Raw genomic sequence first — 20,012 nt, 5'->3', positions numbered from 1 at the left:
AGGCCTTCTGGAACCGTACCGCGGCCTCATACCCCTGTCCCCCGAGATCATCCGGCCATCATGTGCTCGATGGGGGTGGCGGGGCGGGGGTCTCCCTCCTCCCACCCGAGCCCGAGCCCGAACACCCCAGGCCTGCTGGGCCTCCGGCTGCGGGCCGGTCGGGATAAGCGGGCGCTACACGCAGGAGCTCGGCCCCGGGCGGTGAGCGGCTAGCGACGGGGCGGCGGACAAGGCGAGCGAGGACCGGAGGCGGGCGGGCAGGCAGGAAGGGAGGAGACAGCGGCGGGAGGGCGGGGAGAAGTTTATTCCCGGAGACACCTCTCCAGGGCGCGGCGGGGGAGCCGCCCCGAGCCGGCGACTGCTCGCCCCGTGAGGTTGGGACATGCGCCGCGGCGCTGCCGCCTGGGGTTAGTCACGGCGGGGCGCCGGCCCCGAGTTCTGAGCCAGGCGAGCACGGCGGCAGCAGTAACTAGTGTCTCTGGCGTACGGACCGAGCGCGGCCGCCTGCCTCCCGCCCACCGCTCTCTCCCTTCTTCCCTTCCTCTCTCCCGGGTGCGTGCGGACAGATAACAATGGTGGGGAGCAGCCGCCAGGCCCCCGCCCTCGCCTAGTGGAAGCGAGTGCCCCGCGGCCGCTGCTCCGCCGCCCCGCCCTGCGGCGGCCCCGGGCCGCGGACCGCGTTGCTGCCGGCGACGGTGCCGGGAGGCGATGGTGCCTGCGCCGGGGTTAGTCTGATCGCCGCTCCCCGCCTCCGGTGCCGGTGGCGCTCCCGCGGGGCCAGCGCCCGCCGCCTCCCCGGCTCGCTCGGGCTTGCGGCCGCCTGACACAACTTGGGAGCTCCTCCAGATAAACAAGAATAATTAGTGATAATAATTTAGAACAAGGCGGAGAAGCAGAAGAAGCGAGTGGATAATGTCAACCCCGAGCAGATTCAAAAAGGACAAAGAGATTATAGCGGAGTATGAAAGTCAAGTGAAAGGTAAGTGCGGGGAGGCAGCGGGAAAACCGCCGCGGGGGCCGGGCGTCCTGCCGGCCCCTTCCCCCGGCTCCCGGCCGAGCCGCCACCGCCGGCGGGGCAGCCGGTCCCAGTTGCCCGAACTTCGGGGCGGGAGGGAGCGGCGAGAGGGCGGCGGAGGCATTCCCTCCCGCAGCGCTCCGAGCGGCGCCGGTGGGTCCGAGGGGCCGGGCCGGACGGCAGCTGCAGCGGCTCTTCCACAGGCCGGCCCCCGCCGGGCACCTTCCCTTCCTCCACCGGCTTCGGTAACGCCCGGCGGGGGGAGGGAAAGGGAAAGGGAGGACAAAAAAAAAGCTTGTCAATTACTGGGGCTAGAGACAATGCTAAGCCATACCCCTTTCTTGAAGCACATGGCTGGTGTCTCCCACCCTCCCCTCAGGGCTATAGTTTCTGTGCTGGGCTGTAGAAGATGGCTAATAAAGAATTGCCCTTGACTACTGAATGAGCCCATTCAGCCATCCCAGGAAGTATTTCAGCCTCGCATCGCCCGGCTGTATCGCATCCAAGTATTGTGCCAAGGACAGCGCCGGCAGATCCTGGCTTGAGCCACCGGCGCTTCCAGACCCTCGAGTTTCCTCGCCTAGCGTTCTCCTTCTGGCAGTGTCTTGGGTGGAACAGAGATTGGGAAAGTAGCAACATGGCAGTGGGGTGTGGGTCTCTGGGTGCTGTCGGGGAAAATATTGCATAATATATAAATTGCAATAAATCCAGGGATGGATGCGAACGTGAAACTCGGCATTTAAAAAGCTATGCAACATCTGGACTCTGCTTTTTAAAATGATGCTGGTGTGCTCTTCACATAGGGAGGGTGTTTCCTTCTTGATGCTGCCCACAGTCTGCGATGTGCAGAGATGGAGCATGTCCTCATACAGGTCCGTGGGCTTCAGGAACAGCCTTCCTGCTCCACGCAGGCATGGGCTGGAAACCTTCTATATGAGGCATCTGGAACAGGGTGGGAGGGACCACTCCTCAGCTTGAAAGATTTATTGACTTTGTGTACTTGCACAATATATTTTCCTCTCACTGGATCCTGTGACATCAATTTTTCAAGGCAATGCTTGTAGTTTTGTTGGGTTTTTTTCTCTTAAAAGTAAAGAGGTAGTTTTTGAGTTTTTTTCTTCCTAAGCTTAACTTTTTTGAAAAATACCTGTCACTATATTGAAAGTCTTTTTGTGTCCAGGAAAAGATCTATGCTTAAAATAAGAGATCTGCCTGATAGGTGGGCAGTGAGGAGTCTGAGCTGGCAGGTGGGCCATGCTTCAAGTGTCTGTCTGACATGGGCAGGGCCAAGACAGTTCTCACATAGCTGGTGTATTCACTGCTACTGAGCCCTTGAAGGGTTGGTGCTTTTTGCTCTTTGTGGACATGGTGCAAATTTGTCTTGGTCACTGAGCATAAAAAATGTTTGAGATCTTAAGCTCATTGCACAGTGTGCAGACTGTTCTTTGCCTCCTACTAACTTGATTGTTAAAGGCTCAGCCTTTATTATCTGCAGCCAGTTGCTATATATGCCAGTCTTTTCTTTTGAATAATGAGGAAAAAATGCCATGCCCTTCAGCTACATCTATTGTATCGTTTCAAAAGACACTAAAGATGAAGGCATGAAGTTCTGTTGATAACCTGGCTCTCCTTCGGTGTCATGGTACTCCATCATAATTGCAGAGGGAGGTGGCATTTGTAAATATAGCTTAATAGGAATTTCAACTTGGTTTGCTTCTTTGTGGTGGTCTGGGGTGTGTGCAGTCTGGTCCCACCCAACTGTCTTGCTGGAATTGTTGATCAGCGGCTGTTTGAAAAGGTACGCTGGGCTAGATGCTTTTTCTTTAACCAGCATCACTGCAATTGTATTTCAGATGGCAAGAACTGTCTGTGCTAAGATAGAATTCTGCTTGACACCAGCTGTGATAGTATGAAAAAACACAGTATACCACTGTGTGATACCTTGAAATTTTTTTTTATATTGAGGGTTCAAGGCCTAAGAAATCAGCCCTAATTAGCCAGCAAGTTAGTTTTAAGGGAATGTAAATTCAGGAAAGTCAGATCCCTATATACTGCTTGGAATTTCTTATATTAGGTTAGGAGAAAGGGTGTGGCCAAATTGCTTTTGCTGCCTGTGATTTCTGGTGTTTGCAATGGCTAGCTGATTCCTCACTGCTGATGTGTTTAGTTGCTGAAGGATGTGGACAGCTGGGCAGCAGACTGGCCATTTGAGGTCCTCTGGACAGGCGTGTGTGCAGGAGTGCAGCAGCACGTATCTCCTGTACCTTGTTGTGAGACTGCATTGAGCCCAGCTTGCTGAGCATCAGCATTAGTGCTTCAGAAACCACGCCACTGATGTGTGCATTTGGAAATCCTGCCCTAAGATGTCTGAATATTAATACTGAAGGAAGAGGGGCCTGCAATGTACATGCCCTGTAGGGTATGTATATGGTGCCATATTTGGAAATGAGGATTTGGTAGTGCCATTCTTCACATAGCTTTTCTGCTCTTAACTCCTCAAATAGGAAGCAGTAACAGATGTTAATTGTCGTGCCTGGTTCCTGAGTGGTGTAAACTGACATCTTCTCTGTAGATTTTTAGCAGCATCACTAGATTGGGTATTGCTTTAGTAGAGGTCATACAGGAACAGCAGAAAGTCTGTAAATGTTACCTATTTGTCAAGCTGAAGTAAACAAGGTACTTCTGACTTGCTGGGTAGAGCAGTTTATTGCACCTTTTTTTGCAACATCCTTGTTCTTCAGTCTACCTTCTGTCAAGAACTGTTCCAATTGAATCAATAAGGTAAGTGTTTACTTCCCTGAACATTGTATAGAAAGCAGAAGAATATTTCTTAAGGATGTTTTAATACTGAAGTTAGATCTGTCTAGCTGGATACCTATACATGTTGTTTTGGGGGATGTAAGAATATTATGATGGCATGGGTACCTTACTTTGTAGACATAAAGGCACCTGGAAAGTAACATAACTAATAAAATATTCCTGGTCATCCACAGAATAAGTTGTATTTGTGTTTTTCTGAAGAATGTGGTAATTTTATTTGCACTCTGAAGTCATTAGAGGTAGTTTTACCAGCCTTGCAGCTGGGGTGAGGGATACAACTAGAGCTAGAAAGTGGAAGGAATACTTTTTAGATGAGCAACAGACTGTTGGTATTGTTATGAGCCAAGTATTAACTTTCTGCTATATGACCCTATTAGATTTATAGACAGCATGTCTTAATTCAAGGCTCAGTTGATTATAGTAGCCTATCTTACTTTCTGTATTCTGAGGACCAGTGCTACTTGGTACTGCTGATAATGTCAAGTACTATCTATTGATAAAATTGCTGAGCAATTCACACTAGTGAAGAAATACTAGGGCATCCTCTGATGTCTTTGAGTATGATGTCTTGAGTATGGTAAAGGGTGAGCTGGTGAGATCTTGAATATCTGTCTCCCTTCAGAAATTTATCCTTCTGAAAAATAAGTGTCTCGTAGTAGCAAGAGGATTAGGGATATACTGCTCCAAAGTTTTTCCATCATTCATGTTAAACTGGCATGTTTGCCTTCTTAGGACTTGTATCTGGCCTTCTATGGACAGGAGAAATGTGCTTTGACTAGGTAAGGATTGTATTGACTAATTATCAGGCCTGTCTCTTCAGAGAGATCCTCCATATGGTGTGAACTGTTGAGAATCATTGGAGTTTAAGTCTCAGCCTTTTTACGCAACTGCATCTCCAACTGAAATGGGCTGAGGGAAGAGCTGCTTAGATCCCTCCTTTTTTACACCTTAATTTTTCAGTTGGAAGTGACCTAGTAGAAATGCAAGCCCAAAAGCAGTTTGCAAAGGAAGATGCTTCCCCAAGATCAATATTTGTATGGCCTTCCTCAGAACAAAATATTCCTATTTTTCATCAGAAAGAACTTGGTAGCAGTCTGTATTACATTGCCTGACTAATTTTTATGGAAAATGAAAATTCTGAATTGTGAATTTCAATTTCACGTTAAAACAACGGAAACCTCTGAGAAAAGGCAGAGTTCTGAAGTACCAACTGGGCTGTTGTTTCAGTAAACTGATAGCTATTTTGAATAAAGTCTTTGTAATGAAACATTTGGTACCCTGGATGATGCCAGAATTCTTGAGGTTTATTTTTCAAAAATACGATGAATAGATGCCAGTTTTCAAAGTTCAAGTTTATCAAGTGTGGTTTAGCAGAAATTTTTCTGGTCAAAGAACTTGACCACATGCAGGACTTTATCTGATACAGAAAGGATATTGTTCTCCATGCTATTTTCCAGCTGGAGTTATGTTGTCTAATGGAGTTCCTTATCTTTTCCCCCACTATTTTCTCCCAGCTCTCTGATCCTTCCTTTCAGAGTACAAACTCCAGCTGTCCAGGTAAATGTTAATGAGTTTGTCCAGGTAGATGTTAATAAGTTTGTAGTTAACTGAACAGCTGAAAGGGGTATCTGCAAATTAAGACAGTTCAGTCATAAACTAAACAGTTTTTTGGTTGGTTTTGGGTTTGGTTGGTATTTTGGGTTTTGTCTTGTTCTGGGTTTGTGGCTTTTTTTTTTTTTTTTTTTTTTTTTTTTTTTTTTTTTTTTTTTTTTTGTTAACCAACATATTAGTACTCTTACTCTTCCACAGCTTTCTTGGAATGAAAACTAAGGAACTTGGTTTATCACTATGCTGTGTACCAAAGTATTCAGGGTATGGGGGAGCCCCACAAAATGCCTGCTTCCCAAAGGTCATGGCTGAGGAACTTCAGAGGTTTTGGCTTCTTAGTCTTTCTATAGAATTAAAGGAAAAAACCCACCTTTTCATGTCTTTTTGAAAATATGACCAAGAGTCAGGAAAGTACCCTTTTTTTTTCCTGGTTTGACCACACACTGTAGCTGCTGTGTTCCTGCGCCACAGTGAAACTACATTTATTATTTTACTTGAATTTAAAGATGAATAAAGTCTTGATTTCTGTAGCACACATGAAAAGGTATGTAGTGAATGGATTGTCTGAACAGTGTTTCTTTCTGGCAGTATGGCAATCATAATGCATCTTTAATGCATATGTTTTGTAGATACACATTTTTGTTAGCCTCTAGAAGTTTTAACTTGCCTCTGACTCTGAAGCAATTTGGAAACTTTTTATGATTACTTCTTTGGGGCTTTTTTTTTTCTTTTCCAAGCATACTTTCTGTGCATTTTTCCTGTTGCCGAGCAATGCTCTAAATCATACTAAGGTCACTTAATTTCCTGCCATTATCTTTTATTGGTCACTTTTTTTATGAACTGGAGTTCTAGTTGCTAATAAAATTAAACATAGCTTTGAAGTGACTGCAGTAAGACAGAATGGGATCCGAATTTCTTTCCATTTTCTGGTTCAGACTTAACTTCTGTTAAGTTTTGCCTCTTGTTAAAACTGGACTGCTTGTCAGTCAGAGGTGATGGATGGTAGTGCTGGAAGAAAGTGGGTCAGTGCTGTTGAGATTGAATCAGAAATCCCCTCCTAACCATTACACAGCCTGTTAGAAATCACTGACCATGACTTGACAGTGCAGCATGTCTGATCTCTGCTTTGGGCAGGGATGGACATGGGGGAGAGCAGAAATGGAGCCAGGCAGGTGTCAATGCAAGCTCCTGTGTTACTTGTTCTTCCCTTTACCTTTTTTTTCCTTGACCCTTCCTACATCTACCTGTCATGCTATCCCACGTCTAACCTTTCTGGTCTCCCTAGTGGAAATTGGTGCTACCTTAACTTGTATTAATCCCTATTAGAGTCTAATCTACTCTTACTGCTCGGCTTTCACAGGGCAAAGCAGGCTTTGGAGTGTGGGGGTTTGTTTGTGTGTGAGCGATTAGGCTAAATGTGTAGCCGGGCTGCCTGTGCTCAGGATGCTGCTGCCTCTGCTTCCTGCAGGGTTTAGACTTAGGCAGCATTTCCTCTGTGAGTGCTTCTCCCAGCTTGCCATGTATGGACCTGACCCTTCCAGGGATCTGTCCCATACTCTGCTGTGAGCTGTCTGGGCTGATGTGATCGAGTGCTGGCCATCTCTGAAGCAAGGCTGGCTGACCTTGTGCTGTGCTGGTCAGTCTGGGAGCTGCAAGTCATGAATGGCCTCTTGTTCCTGAAGTTATTTCATCTTTTCTTTCCCCACTTTTTGTCTCTTGGGCACTGTGCCACACACCCTGAGGTTCAAGAAATTGTGGAAGTATGTGTGTAGGTACATACAGATGGATGTGGAAGAAGAGCAATAGCTGAAAATTGGAGGCAGTGGTTGAAGGTGCAATGACTGCATCGCTGCTTGTGTACCAGGTACAAGGATGAGGCTGGTTGGGCTGTGCAGTAGCAGATACTTGGGATGAAGCACAGAAGGCCGTTGCTGAGAGCATGGGTCCATGTCTTGGGTAAGAGACAGAGCTGTCTGCACAGGAAGACTGCTTGCTGTGTATCTTTTACATTGTGAAGGCTATATCTGGCACCAAAATGAAACAAGTTGGTTATCACTGCTTTTTCCTTTGTTTCCAAGACTTAAACAACTGCAGGCTGTTCTGGCAGTTTGTGTGGTGGCTTGGTCCTGTGGGAGTGCTCTAAGACAAACAATTCACTTTGATCTGTTGTAAAGGAGCCATAATCCTGAGGCACTACTTCCTCTGGAATCTACTGTTTTGTGCAGCTTGTGGAAGTCATCTTCTCGTTGACATTGAAGTGTGTCACAAGTGAGTTACAACCACCTGGTAGGCTAAAGGTGTTTTACCTACGCTCTGCCCACTAATCCATCTTGTGCAGGCAAAGCACTCATATTCTCAAGACATTTTCAGTTAATTTCAGTTTTGTAACTGATCAAGGAAGATCTCTTTAAGAACTCCTTCCCTCTCATTTTTTCTCTTCTGTCACTATTTCTCAGGCATATACCTGCATGAATTTCAAGATGCAGTATTCAGTCTTGCATCATACAACCTGCTGGAAACCTGAATTTTACGTGGAGGTGACTGATAAGTCCTGAGATTGAGATGTAATGTCATTATGAAAAATGAAGAGCATTCTGGAAATAACCCCAAGCAAATCTGATGTCCTGTTTCCAAGAACTGGCTTGTATGTGGGCACGGCCATAACTTCATGTTATTCTCCTGTCTTCTCTGGAAGGTGTAAATGCTTGGTTTAGTTCATAGTTGGCACAATAAAATAATCCCAGCTTTAGATGCATGTTAGTGAGGTAGATGTTGCACGTAGGAAGGGAAAACCCACTAAATGCTCTAAGAAAATGTTGTGGAGAAAATGTATGCTTTATGATTTGACTCTTTAATAATGATATCTGTGAAATAAAGTAAAGATCGTCCTTGTTATTTACTCCAAACTCTATCCAGTGCAGGACAGTGCTGTTGATCTGTCTTTAATGAAGTCTTTCCTAAGGTACATGGGTTCTTTATCTGTGTTTTCTTTGATCATAGCATCTGGGGGGGGGGGGTTGCTTTTAATTAAGGTGGTGAGAAGGAAAAAATACTTTGTTTTTCTCAAAAAAGATTCAGTAGAACTTGCTTAGAAGTGTGATCATGCATTCACCAGTTAGAGTATTCCTGTTAACTTTGTTATGTTATCTATTATTGACCAATAAAACACGCTTTAGTTTCAGTTGCAACCTCCTGAGACTTTCCTTTATAGATGCAGAAGTGCTGACAAGCAAGCAACGGAGTTGTATTAGCATATTAACCAAAACATTCTTGAAATATACTAGACCTAAGTGGGATTTTTTATTGTAAAATAGAAGTTACAAAAAGTATAATTAGAACACTTATGGTGCAGTATTTCTTGTTAGCTATATTGGGAATAAAAAGCAATTGCAGCTGGCTTACCGGATGATGACTTCCAGGAAGTAATGATTGTAACCCTTTACATAATTAGCTGTTGTGGGAAACAAAACTGACTAGAGATTCATGTAAACTATCCAGACTCCGTAACTGACTCAGTGCTTACTCATCCAAATTACTCTGCATGTAAAATCTTCTAGCAATTTGTTGGTGCTGTCTTTTTTGGGGAGTCTTTGAGATGCTGCATGTTTCTTCCAGGGTGTCACAAATGGAGTGGTGCACACTTTTGGATTTGCTCAGTGTGTAAAACTAAATAAGGAGACAGGCTGATCCCCTTTCACTTTGCAATGTACATTCTTTCATATGGGAAAAGAAAGCAGTGTCTTCTGTTTTAGCCAGTCCAGAGTATCTGCTTCCTGAAAATCAGAGGAATCTGTTCATGTTTACAATGTACAGAGTACACCAGAAGTCTAATAAGATTCAGTGATAGCTCTTGTATGACTCTGTTCTTTCGACATGTCTTTTTTCAAACCTTGCTGTTCTCTGCTTTTCCCCTCTGATTCTTTTTTAAGCAGAGAGAGGATAAACAATCTAAAGCATCAGGTCAGAGGCAAGATAAAATAAGTGTTCATTCAGTACCAAGATGAGCAGGCATCTCAACTGAAACTTTCTAACTCCACAACTAAGTTACTGTTTTACACAATAATGGAGAAATTGAAATGATTGCAAGTTACTTAATTGAATTTTTAAAATATAGATCAGGATGATCTGTTATTCCACTTGTGCTACTAAAACCAAGAAAAACCATCCCAAAAAAGGGGTGGTGGCTTTTATCATATGCTTCAATACTGGTCTCTGTGACTAGTTGCTGTGACTAAGTTGCTTGGCATAAAGTTACTTTATTTCTTCGAGAGTATTTCTGCAGGCATTCAAAGGCATGCTAAAAAGAAAAAGTTCTTAACCTTTATCATAGGATTCTTACTACATCAAGGTTGTTATAAGTGGTTAGACAGCACAGCAAGCTCTACCTCTTGAAAATCACTGGTTTGCCGATGAGTAGAAATGAAAGTGTATAAGCTCTTGTCCATAGGTGCCTCGTGTATTTTGCAAATTGGTGTCTGCATGCTTGTCTTAAATAATACTAGTTCCTTGAGGAGCCAGCTGTGTAGGAGAAAGCTCGCTTTTGTGTGTGTTGTGCATATGGATAACTGGTATGTTTAAGAATTTGACAACTATGCTGTGCTTGCTGCATAGCAGACTACTCGAGGTTAAGATCAATGTAATAGGGTTCTTTGTATTATGTACCACTTTTGGGGGCTGTCTTCAGTTGTGCCTTCCTAATTTCCAAGTAAAAATAAAATAAATACAATAAAAAAATAAAATTAGTTCAGTTGTGCCTTCCTAATTTCCAAGTAAAAATAAAATAAATACAATAAAAAAATAAAATTAGTTCAGTTGTGCCTTCCTAATTTCCAAGTAAAAATAAAATAAATACAATAAAAAAAAAATTAGTGAGATTCTTAATATAATGACAGAAAATAGATTCCAGGTGTTAATCTGCTCAGATACTTCAGCATTAAAATCACAGCCATGTGCAGAGTGGGAGAAGGTCCCCTGTGCAAAAGAGATGAGGGAGCCCAGTGCAGGTAGCAAGTCCCCACCTGCTAGGTGCTCCTCTCCTCCCATGGTGAGGAGGAGCCTGGTGGCAGCGAGCGCTGTCATGCTCACTGCCAGCATCACTTCTTCCCCGGCAGCTTCTGATGAGCAGTCTATGTGCATCTGCAGCCGAGCTCATCGGATTATTGTGGACTGTATTGTAATCCTTTAATTGCCAGCCACTTCTGATGCCATGTGATGTAATTGTGGGTCAAATTCTGTGCTTTGTAAGCAGTATTCCCACTTTACCTGTGGGATGATGCAATAGACTATGCCTTGTGAAATTGATCGTGTGGCCTTAATGAGGAAAAAAAGCCTTACCACTCTTACAGTAAAGATTTTCTTCCTTATATCTAATCTAAAGCTACTTGCTTTCCGTTCAAAGCCATTACCCATTCTTCTCTGACTACATGCCTTTGTAAAAATTCTCTATCCAGCTCTCTTGTTCCCTTTAGGTACTGGAAGGCTGCTCTGAGGTCTCCCCTGAGCCTTCTCTTCTTCAGGCTGAACAGCACCAACTCTCTCAGCTTGTCCTCATAGGAGAGGTGCTCCAGATCCCTGATCATATTCATAGCCCCACTCTGGACTTGCTCCAGCAGGTCCCCATCCTTCTTATGTTGGTGGCCCCAGTGCGGAATGCAGCCCTCCAGGTGAGGTCTCACTGGAGCAGAGTAGAGGGGAAGAATCACTTCCCTTGGCCCACTGGCCATGTTCCTTTTGAAGCAGCCCAGGATGTGTTTGGTGTTCTGGGCTGAAAACATACATTGCCAGATCATGTTGAGCTTCTTGTTAACCAATGTGTCCAAGTCCTTCTCAGGGTTGCTCTCAGTCCATTTTCTGCTCAACCTGTATTTGTCCTTGGGATTATCCTGACCTACATGCAGGACCTTACACTTGGCCTTGCTGAACTTCATGAGATTTGCAGGAGCCCACCTTTCAGGCCAATCTAGGTGCCTCTAGATGCAGTCACTTCCTTCCAGCACATCAACACACCACACAGCTTGGTGTCATTCGCAAACTTGCTGAGAGTGCATTCAATCCCATTTTCCATGTCACCAGTAAAGATGTCAAAAAGCCCTGGTCCCAATACAAGCCCCTGAGGAGCACCACTCAACACCACTGGTTTCCATTTGGATGTCAAGCTGTTGACCACAACCCTTTGAGTAATAGTATCCTGCCAATTCCTTACTGACCAAGTGGTCCATCTGTCAAATCCATGTGGCTCCAGGTTAGAGACAAGAATGTCATGTGGGATAGCATCAAGTGCTTTACACAAGCCAATTTACATGACATATTGCTCTTCCCTTATCCTCTAGTGCTGTAACCTGCATTACAGAAGACCACCAAGTTCCTCAGGCACAGTTTGCCCTTATAAAGTCATGTTCACCAGTCACAGTATTTTCCACCTGCCTTAGCATAACTTAAAGGAGATCTACTGCATGATCTGGCTAAGCACTGAGGAAAGACTCACATCTCTGGGAAACTTTTCTGGACAACCATAATGTTGAGCAAGAAAAACCCTCTTTTACATATCAAAAGGGGAAAAATCAATGGAAATAAGAGCCAAAGTGTAATTCCTCCAATATATATTCCCTGGCAAGACAACAAGTGGTTGCTGGTGAGAGGGTATGGGTGTTCAGAGGAATTGTTCAATGAGATTGCAAGCACATGCTTTGATAGTGGCCTGCTTGGCAGTTCAGTGTAGCTCTGTGTTGTTCCCTGGTGGTTCCAGGATGGCCTCTGTTTTGGGCGGGGAGGGGGGAGGGGTGCACTACATCCCATGATATGAAATTCATAAAAGAGCTCTAGCTTGTGTTTGCCTTTCAGATGCCACATTTAATCATTTAGTTCAGCTTTGGTTGCTGCCTCACTTCTGAGGTGTTGGTGTGTTTGTGTGGCTGCACATACTGGCCTACATGTTTATTCTGTAGTATAGTTTGAAATGCAGCATCTCTAATATTTATAGACCAGAAACTGCCTTGCCTGCAGCTGGCAGAGACAAAGTGCCAGCCTCATCCAGGCTGATGTCATCTGAATTGCCACCAGAGTAGACCTAAAAATGTTGCTTTTTCTGCTGAGCCATGTGAGAATATGTATGAAATTGCAGCATCAGGAATCTGATCAGTGCATCCTTCCTAGGGATCAGAGCATTTGCATGAGGAGTTGAGTTCCATATTTTGCTACCTTTATCTTACTCAAAATTGAGTCTTGAGTACAGATCTCCCACCTTACAAATGATTGCTCACAGAACTAAGGAACTGAGTATTCTTGGACAAGTCTCCCTGGTTTCTTGTTTGTTGAAGCTCTCAAACTCTTTCCCAGACTTAATAAATATTTAATTATTTACAGGGTGATTATGAATCCATTGCCTGGTAGTTAGAGCAGGCACCAGAGAGATAGGGTTCTCTATGAATTCCAGCAAGAGTGTGTTCCTGCTCTGCTTTTTTAAAGAAATGGAGAAGGAGGAGGACTGTAGGATTGAGATAATTATGTGACCATTCTAAATTAAGAATGCTTACTTTATTAATCTGGAAGGGGGAGTGATCAGAGGCTACCTTATTTATTTATCACAGTATACAGAAAAAACACAGCTCTTTCCTTTGTAATGATTTTTAATCTTAAAGCCCTTCCAGTATTTGCACCAATTTTTGGTAGCTTGTCTCTAGTATTGCAGATAATCTGTGAAAGAACTGTTTGCTCTGAGTTATTTTAAAGGTTCACAGATGAATGTCTGTTTGCTTGAACCTTTGCTTCCTGCAGCACTCCCTCCATACAACATAGTCACTCCTCTGTCCCATAGCAGTTCTGGTCTCCAGGTGCCTGAATTGCAGATTCACAAAGAGCTTTTTTTTTCGCAGCCACCAGAAACTTACTCAGCAAATATTCCTGATTTATTTCATATCTGTGAAGAGTAGGTTTTGGGGTTTTTGTTTTCTGTGGGGTTTTGGTTTTGGGTTTTTTTTTTGTTTTGTTCTGTTTGTTTTGGGTTTTTTTGGGTTTGTGTTTTTTTGTTTGTTTGTTTGTTTTGGTTTGGGTTTTTTTGTTTTTTTTTTTATTTTTGAGGGCAGAAAAATTACTTCAACTGATGTTTAAGGAGGAAAGAAGGGCAGTTGGTCTGCAAATATTACTAAGGCAAACCTGCAGTTTTTAGTCAAATAACAGTGAATGTTTCGGGGTTTAGTGACTAGAGGTGAATGATTACTATGCATTAGTGTAGCTGTAAGGAGAAAAATGAAGAACTCTTTATCAGTCACGACAGCTGATCAGGTTATCTCCTTTGCTTTGTAAGGCAGCAGACAGTCCTTCAAGAAGCCAACCTACTTCAAGAAGCCAACCTCTCCTCAAGTGTAGTGAAGGTAGCTATACTTGAATAAAAAATGAAGTATCAAGTTCCTTGTTCACAACATTAAATGAGTATTGATGAAATTGGTGTTTCTCTTCGGGAACTTATTTTTCCTATAATGAATAATATTTTTGCCCAGGTCTGGTATTTATCTGGTTTCCTAAGCAATGAGGTGGGCTTTGCTGAAGCAGTGCTGCATGTGGATGGTGTGGGGCTGGCACTGGTAGGTGCTGAGGGAACTTCTCAGTTGTGTAAAGACAATGTGGCTTGTCTACAGGAAAAGCTTGAGACCCACTGCAGTAAAATTTCAGTCAGTTAATGGAATAGGCTTTGAATGCTTTCGGTGCACTGAATAGTTGCTAACTAACACAGGGTTGGAGGGATGAATGAAGGTACTGCTTTTACAAGCAGAATAGTTGCTATGTGTCCTCTTGGGACAGCCTTGCTTACTTCACACATATCAAGTTTTTGACCTCACTAGAGTGCTTAACCTTCCTAGGGCTACTAATCTCCATAATGTCTGAAGAATTTGGCTTAATTTTGGCATGGAAATGTGCCAAACTAATCCAGCTATGAGTCATCATTTTTGTAGTAGGACATTCAGACCTAGTCCCACAGTCAACATGTCTGGCTGATACTTGCCTGAGAACTTGTAGGATCTGATCCATGCTTTTGGAATCCTGACTTCTTAAGTGTAGAAGAGATTGTTCTGAAACAAAGGAAACGTAATGCAGAACTGAAGCAAAGCAATAACTGTCACTTGAATCAGATGCAATTCATAAAATAAAATTAACGTAGGTTGTAGACAGAATTATACATACATTACAGAATGTTTCAGTACTACTCAAGATGCCTTGTGAAAATGGAAGCAGTGATGTTTTCAAGTTACTGACTGCTACTTCCTTTTTTGCAAATGGCTAAACTAAAGCATGGCACAGTAAAATAAAGTCACTTCTAAAATTTATTGGAGGCACTGAATTGTGGAGGTAATGGAGAATGATGTGAATGTCACTTTCATGTCTGCACTATAAAATGCAAAAGCACAAACATAGTAACCACAAGGCTCTTTTTGATGTTTTAATCGTTTAAACCTTTGAAATGGTGGTGTGCTTGAAAGGGCTTCTAAATCCATTGGTTAGTCTGTGCTGCCTTGTATTGTGTTCAAAATCACAGCAGATAAAGGAAGAGTGATCAGAAAGCTTAATGCAGTCAGAGCGTCATGACCTGTTATGTAAAGCAACATTTGGCAGGGCCTTCCCAGCTGCTGTAAATGAATGTTAACAGCATTTTATCATCTGCTTTCACTGTCTTTATTACATAATCTGAATACTTATGACTCTATTAATATGTTTAGCCTTGAAATTGCAATATTGAAGGAATGAAGGTTCCATAGAATATTGAACAAGAATGATTTTATTTTTTGCGTCATGAACAAAAGTTGTGTTAATATTAAAAAGCCTAGAGTTCCTATTTCAAGTAAGTTTACTGAATTGCTTTACAGGTATATATTATTTATTCCCTAAATTATGTATTTCTCTGAACATTGTCATAAGAAAAGTATCTCGATGACAGAATTGCATTGCTGAACGTGATGCCTCTGTGTGTATATGAAATACAGAGCACTAACCAGAAAGTGATGACTTTTGTTACCTGTAATGCAAGTCCTTGAATCCATTGTGATGATACTCTATAGCCTTGAACAAAAATGACCAACCTAGACCAGATCCAGGCTATCAGAATCACTTCCGTCAGAGAAGCTGCTCCAGGTGAGATCCTGGGGCAAGCTGTGGGCCTAATTATCACTACAAGGGTTTTGTGTGGGTAGGGTTATTTTTGTTGGTTGGTTGGGATTTTTTTATAGCCAAAATTTTGCTTTCTGCTGCACTTCCTCACAAACATACATGCCCTCCCTCTGTTGTGACTAGTTATACTGTTGTCTTCTGACCTGAAATGCATATCGCATAATTAGGGTATGTGTGTACCACATTACATAACTGGGGACTGGTTGCAGAGACTGTCCCACTACTGAATGCACACTTGCCTGTATCGTGATTGTACTTGAAGTTACATGTAGGATGGTAATATGTTTGGTCAGAAGATGAATGAGGAGCTGTAAATCATTTCCCTCGGGAGCCTCTTGGGTTATATTATGTCCCCAAGCAGAACTGAACATCACCATTTCAATAGTCATCTGCAAATTTCTAACAAGGTGGTGTGTTCAGCAAGTGGCTCTCACTGATGGAGTTTACAAATGACATTGGTATTGTGATTCTTTACCATCCTGCAGGCTAAGTAGCTCAGTTAGCTGCAGGCTCATATTTGCAGATTGTCTACAATCATCCAAAGTGGAAAACAAAATTTTGCATCTGAATGAAATGAAGTTCTTGGTTACTTCTATCTTTAAGTACAAAATCTATAGCCTGTCTGAAAGCTGCTGTCCTAAATGTCTTCATATTGATTTCCAGGGCTAGAGTTGGAGAGATGCTAGTGTTGTGGAGGTAGGTCCCTTTTGTTTCTAAAGATCTCAAGGGTGTAGTTCAAATCCTATGGTTTGTTGTGACACTGTATCTAACTCCGAGTATCTCTGACTGGTAATGGTCTGTACTTACACCCTCTCCATAGTCAAACCTCATGAACTGGTACAGGAGGCAGCTGCACATGACTGTTAAGTGTACAAATTCTTAAAAATGTAAAGATCAGTGGTTACAGGGTATGGAGTGTTAGAGTCAGGAAATAAGTTTAGATTAACATGTATTTTTTAACAGTATTTTATCCCCAAGCACCGTTGTTATAGTTACTGCAGAACTCCAAATGGACTCTCTTCCCTTGTGGGGATTAGAGATTTAAATATGTATTGTTCTACTGGGCAACAGTATTGAGCAGTCAAGGTTCATAATAGAACAAGGAAACCTTTTATTAGGACAGGAGTTTCAATTGCATTCTTTTTAGCTTTGTGTAAGAAAAGCTTGCATTAAATCAGATAAATAAAACAATGGAGGGGTGAAGGAAGTTTGAAAGAAGCACATCTATTTACAAAGTTAAGTGCCAAGTTTACAATAAGCCAGTAGTTTTTATTTAGGAAACTCTTAAAATATTATTTGCCTTCTCCCAATCTGTGAGCATCTGAGTCAAGATATTTTGAGGAGATGTTTTTCAGCTTAGTCAGTGGTTTGGGGATTTCTTGTTGTCTTTGATTTTTCATCCAAGAGATATCTTTATTGCAATGTAAATTTAATAGCAATGTTTACATGGTTCTAATATGTTGGGTTAGGTTGGTACATGCATTGTAATTGCATTCTTCCCTTACTCAACTTTGTATTTACTTTGTGTGACCTAAATACAAGGCAGTATTTCCTTTAAGCATAAATAATGATAATGAATCCTTTCTGGTAGGTTCTGGGGTGTTCATTGCTTTGTGTTGTTGAGGTCTTGAAGTCAGTAACCTTCTCTACAGCCTCAGCAAGTTGCCAGCGTGCAATAAATTATAAAACTAGCAATTTTAAGGAATAATACCTAATAGCTTCAAGGGTTTCTTAATTTGTTTCTGAAATTCCCTGTGGCAAAAAAAACCCAAAAAAAACCAAAAAAAAACCAAAAAAAAAAAACTAGTCTCCTCTTTCCATCAGACACTGGTAAGAGGAAGCCTAGCAGGTTTAAGCTGGCTTTCCTTTGCACTGGTTTATTTAATGTTTACTGGCTTATAATGTGTGATGAGGCAATGGAATAATCTGTCTTAAATGAGTTTTTTAAAGGAAAAGCTCTAAAAGATGGTGGTGGTGAATTTGGTCATCTGTCTTATGCCTGTCCTCTGCAGTTTAAATGCCAAATCCAACAATGACAAAAGACTGCCGTTGTCTGGGAAACAATTGATTCTACTCATTGTTTGGGTAGAAGAGCTCTCAGACATGGCTCAAGGTAGTCCATTTCCCTAATTACCTGTTTCTTTGGGTATTTTACAGCCTTCTGCTTAGTCCTATCAGGAGAACACTTTTCAGAGCAAAATCCATGTCCCTTTAAAGGACTTAACCAATTTGCTAAATTCTGAAGAAAGCAGCTTTTGACTTCATTGGACTTCAGGAAAGAAAGGGCAGAGCCCTTTATGCTAAATAACTGATGTGATCTTCTTTGCTCAAAATTTTATTTTGTGGAATGTTCCAGAAAAATGTTCTAGTTTTACTGGAACTCCACCTTAAGTGCAGAACAGAATCTCAGTTGTTAAGGTGCAAAGAATACTTCATAGTAGCAGTATACTTGAAACTTACAGAAATCTCCTGCCCTTACCCTCATCTTGTGTCCCCTTTAGTTCATCCCATATGAGTAATTTATTTGCCAGATAAAACTTTTGTACTCCTTCCCCTTTGAACAACCTCAACTGGCGTTTGGGATTCTTTACCAGGAAGAAGAAACAGGGACATTGTGTTGCATTTATAGAATGTGCTACTAAATGGCTCTTCCTGTTGCCTGACTAGATCATGACTGGTTCTTGTTTGTCACAAGGATCAGTACAGTAATTTTATGTAAGGGAGGTATTAGTAACTTGAGAGTGGAAATTCAAAAAGGTCTTTTTTTCCCCCTGAATATCAAATAGTGCCTGTTACCTCTTGTTCTTTTAATGGACATTGCTGAGAAGAGTCTGGCTCCATCTTCTCTCTTCCTTCCGCCAGTTCCCCATTAAATATTTTTACTTATTGTTAAGATCCACCTTGAATCTTTTCTTCTTCAGGACGAAAATTACTCTAATGCTTTAATCATTTTTGTGGTCCTTTGATGAACTCACTCTAGTACTCCCATTGGACTGGAGAGCCCAGAACTGGACACAGCAGTGCAGATGAGATCTTACCAGTGTTGAGTAGAGACAAAAAAAATCTTCCTCTACCTGCTGGCAATGCCTTTCTAGTGCAAGCTGGGAGGCTGCTGGTTTTCTTTGCCACAAGGACACACTGTGGGCTCGTGTTTAACTTGTTGTTCATTAAGATGTTTTTGTCAAGCTGTTTCCAGCCTGTACTGTGTACTGGTGCCTGCAGGTGCAGAACTTTGAACTTCCCTTTGGTAAGTGTTACAAGGTTCATATCTGTCCATTTCTCCAGCCTATTGAGGTCCTTTTGAACGGAAGTTGATTCAACCATATGCTGTATGAACTTGCTCTTCTCAGTTTTGTATTATTTGTAGGCTTGCTGAAGATGTCCTCTGACCAATCATCTATGTCATTAATAAGATGTTAAAAGAGTAGTGGCCCCAGTATCAGCCCCTGGGGTATGCCACTAATGACTGGCTGCCAGCTGGACTTCATGCTGCTGATTGTAAATCTTTGAGATTTAGAGTTCAGTCAGCTTTCAGTCCACCCCAGTGTTTGTTTCTCTAGCTCATACTTGGATCAGTTTTTCCATGAGGATATTGTAGGGGAACAGTCCTGAAAGCCTTACTAAAACCAAGATAGACAATATTCTGTGTTCTCTCCTCTGCCAGGGGAATCATCTAATTGTAGAAGGTTATCAGATTAGTCAATCCTGATTTTCTTTCATAATTGCATACTGACTATTTGAAATCACCTTCTTGTCCTTAGCATGTTTGGAAAGTGTTTCCAGAATTATTTTCTCTTTCACCTTCCCGGGGGTCCTGGTAAAATTGGCTGAACTTTAGTTCCTGGATCTTTTTTCTTTTCTCTCTTGAGTATAAGAGTTGCCTTTGCTTTTCTCTTGTCCGGAGGAGCCTTTCCCAGTAGTTATGACCTTGTGAAGATATTCCAGAATTGCCTTGTAATGGCATTAAACAGCTCTCAGCATTCATGGATGTGTTCCATCAGGTCTAGTGGACTTAAGTATGTCCAATTAGTGTGTTTGCTAGAGTAATTCACTTGTACCAAAGTTAAGTCATGCTTACTTCTGACTTTCCCATAGGTTTCAGGAACCTGAAAATGCCAAAGCCAAATCTTTGCCACTCAAGTCCACAGCAAAGGTGCCATTGAACGTCTCCGCATTTTCTCTGTCCTTAGTCACCATGTTCTCTGCTCCATTCAGCAGTGGTCCCGTGTTTTTCCCTCATCTTCCTTTTGTTGTTGATATGCTTGCAGAAGCCCTTCTTGTTGTCCTTCATGCCCCTAGCCAAGTGCAATATCAGACAGGTTTTGGCTTTCCTAATTTTCTCCTTGCATTTGGATAGTGTCTTTGTATTCTGCCTGGGCTGCCTATCCCTGGCGTTTCCTCTCATATGCCT

At 42.4% G+C, this 20,012-nt stretch overlaps 1 protein-coding gene across 4 annotated transcripts in view; it reads left to right on the top strand.

Moving 5' to 3' along the window:
- Nucleotides 1–376: 376 nt before the first annotated feature.
- Nucleotides 377–20,012, top strand: part of SRGAP1 (SLIT-ROBO Rho GTPase activating protein 1) — a 139,281-nt gene continuing 119,645 nt past the window's right edge. For 3 of the 4 annotated variants that reach the window (XM_053943054.1, XM_053943057.1, XM_053943056.1), the window contains exon 1: nucleotides 377–979. In XM_053943054.1, coding sequence (XP_053799029.1) covers nucleotides 913–979 — 67 coding nt within the window. In that variant the 5' untranslated portion in view covers nucleotides 377–912. Of the gene's footprint in view, nucleotides 980–17,698; nucleotides 17,715–20,012 lie in introns of those variants that run through there. The other variant, XM_053943055.1, reaches the window with a different exon arrangement.

The sequence above is a fragment of the Vidua chalybeata genome, chromosome 5 (genome assembly GCF_026979565.1).
Source record: "Vidua chalybeata isolate OUT-0048 chromosome 5, bVidCha1 merged haplotype, whole genome shotgun sequence".
Taxonomy (NCBI): Eukaryota; Metazoa; Chordata; class Aves; order Passeriformes; family Viduidae; genus Vidua; species Vidua chalybeata.
The sequence above is the reverse complement of the archived record's forward strand: the minus strand, read 5'-3'. Positions and strand labels throughout refer to the sequence as shown.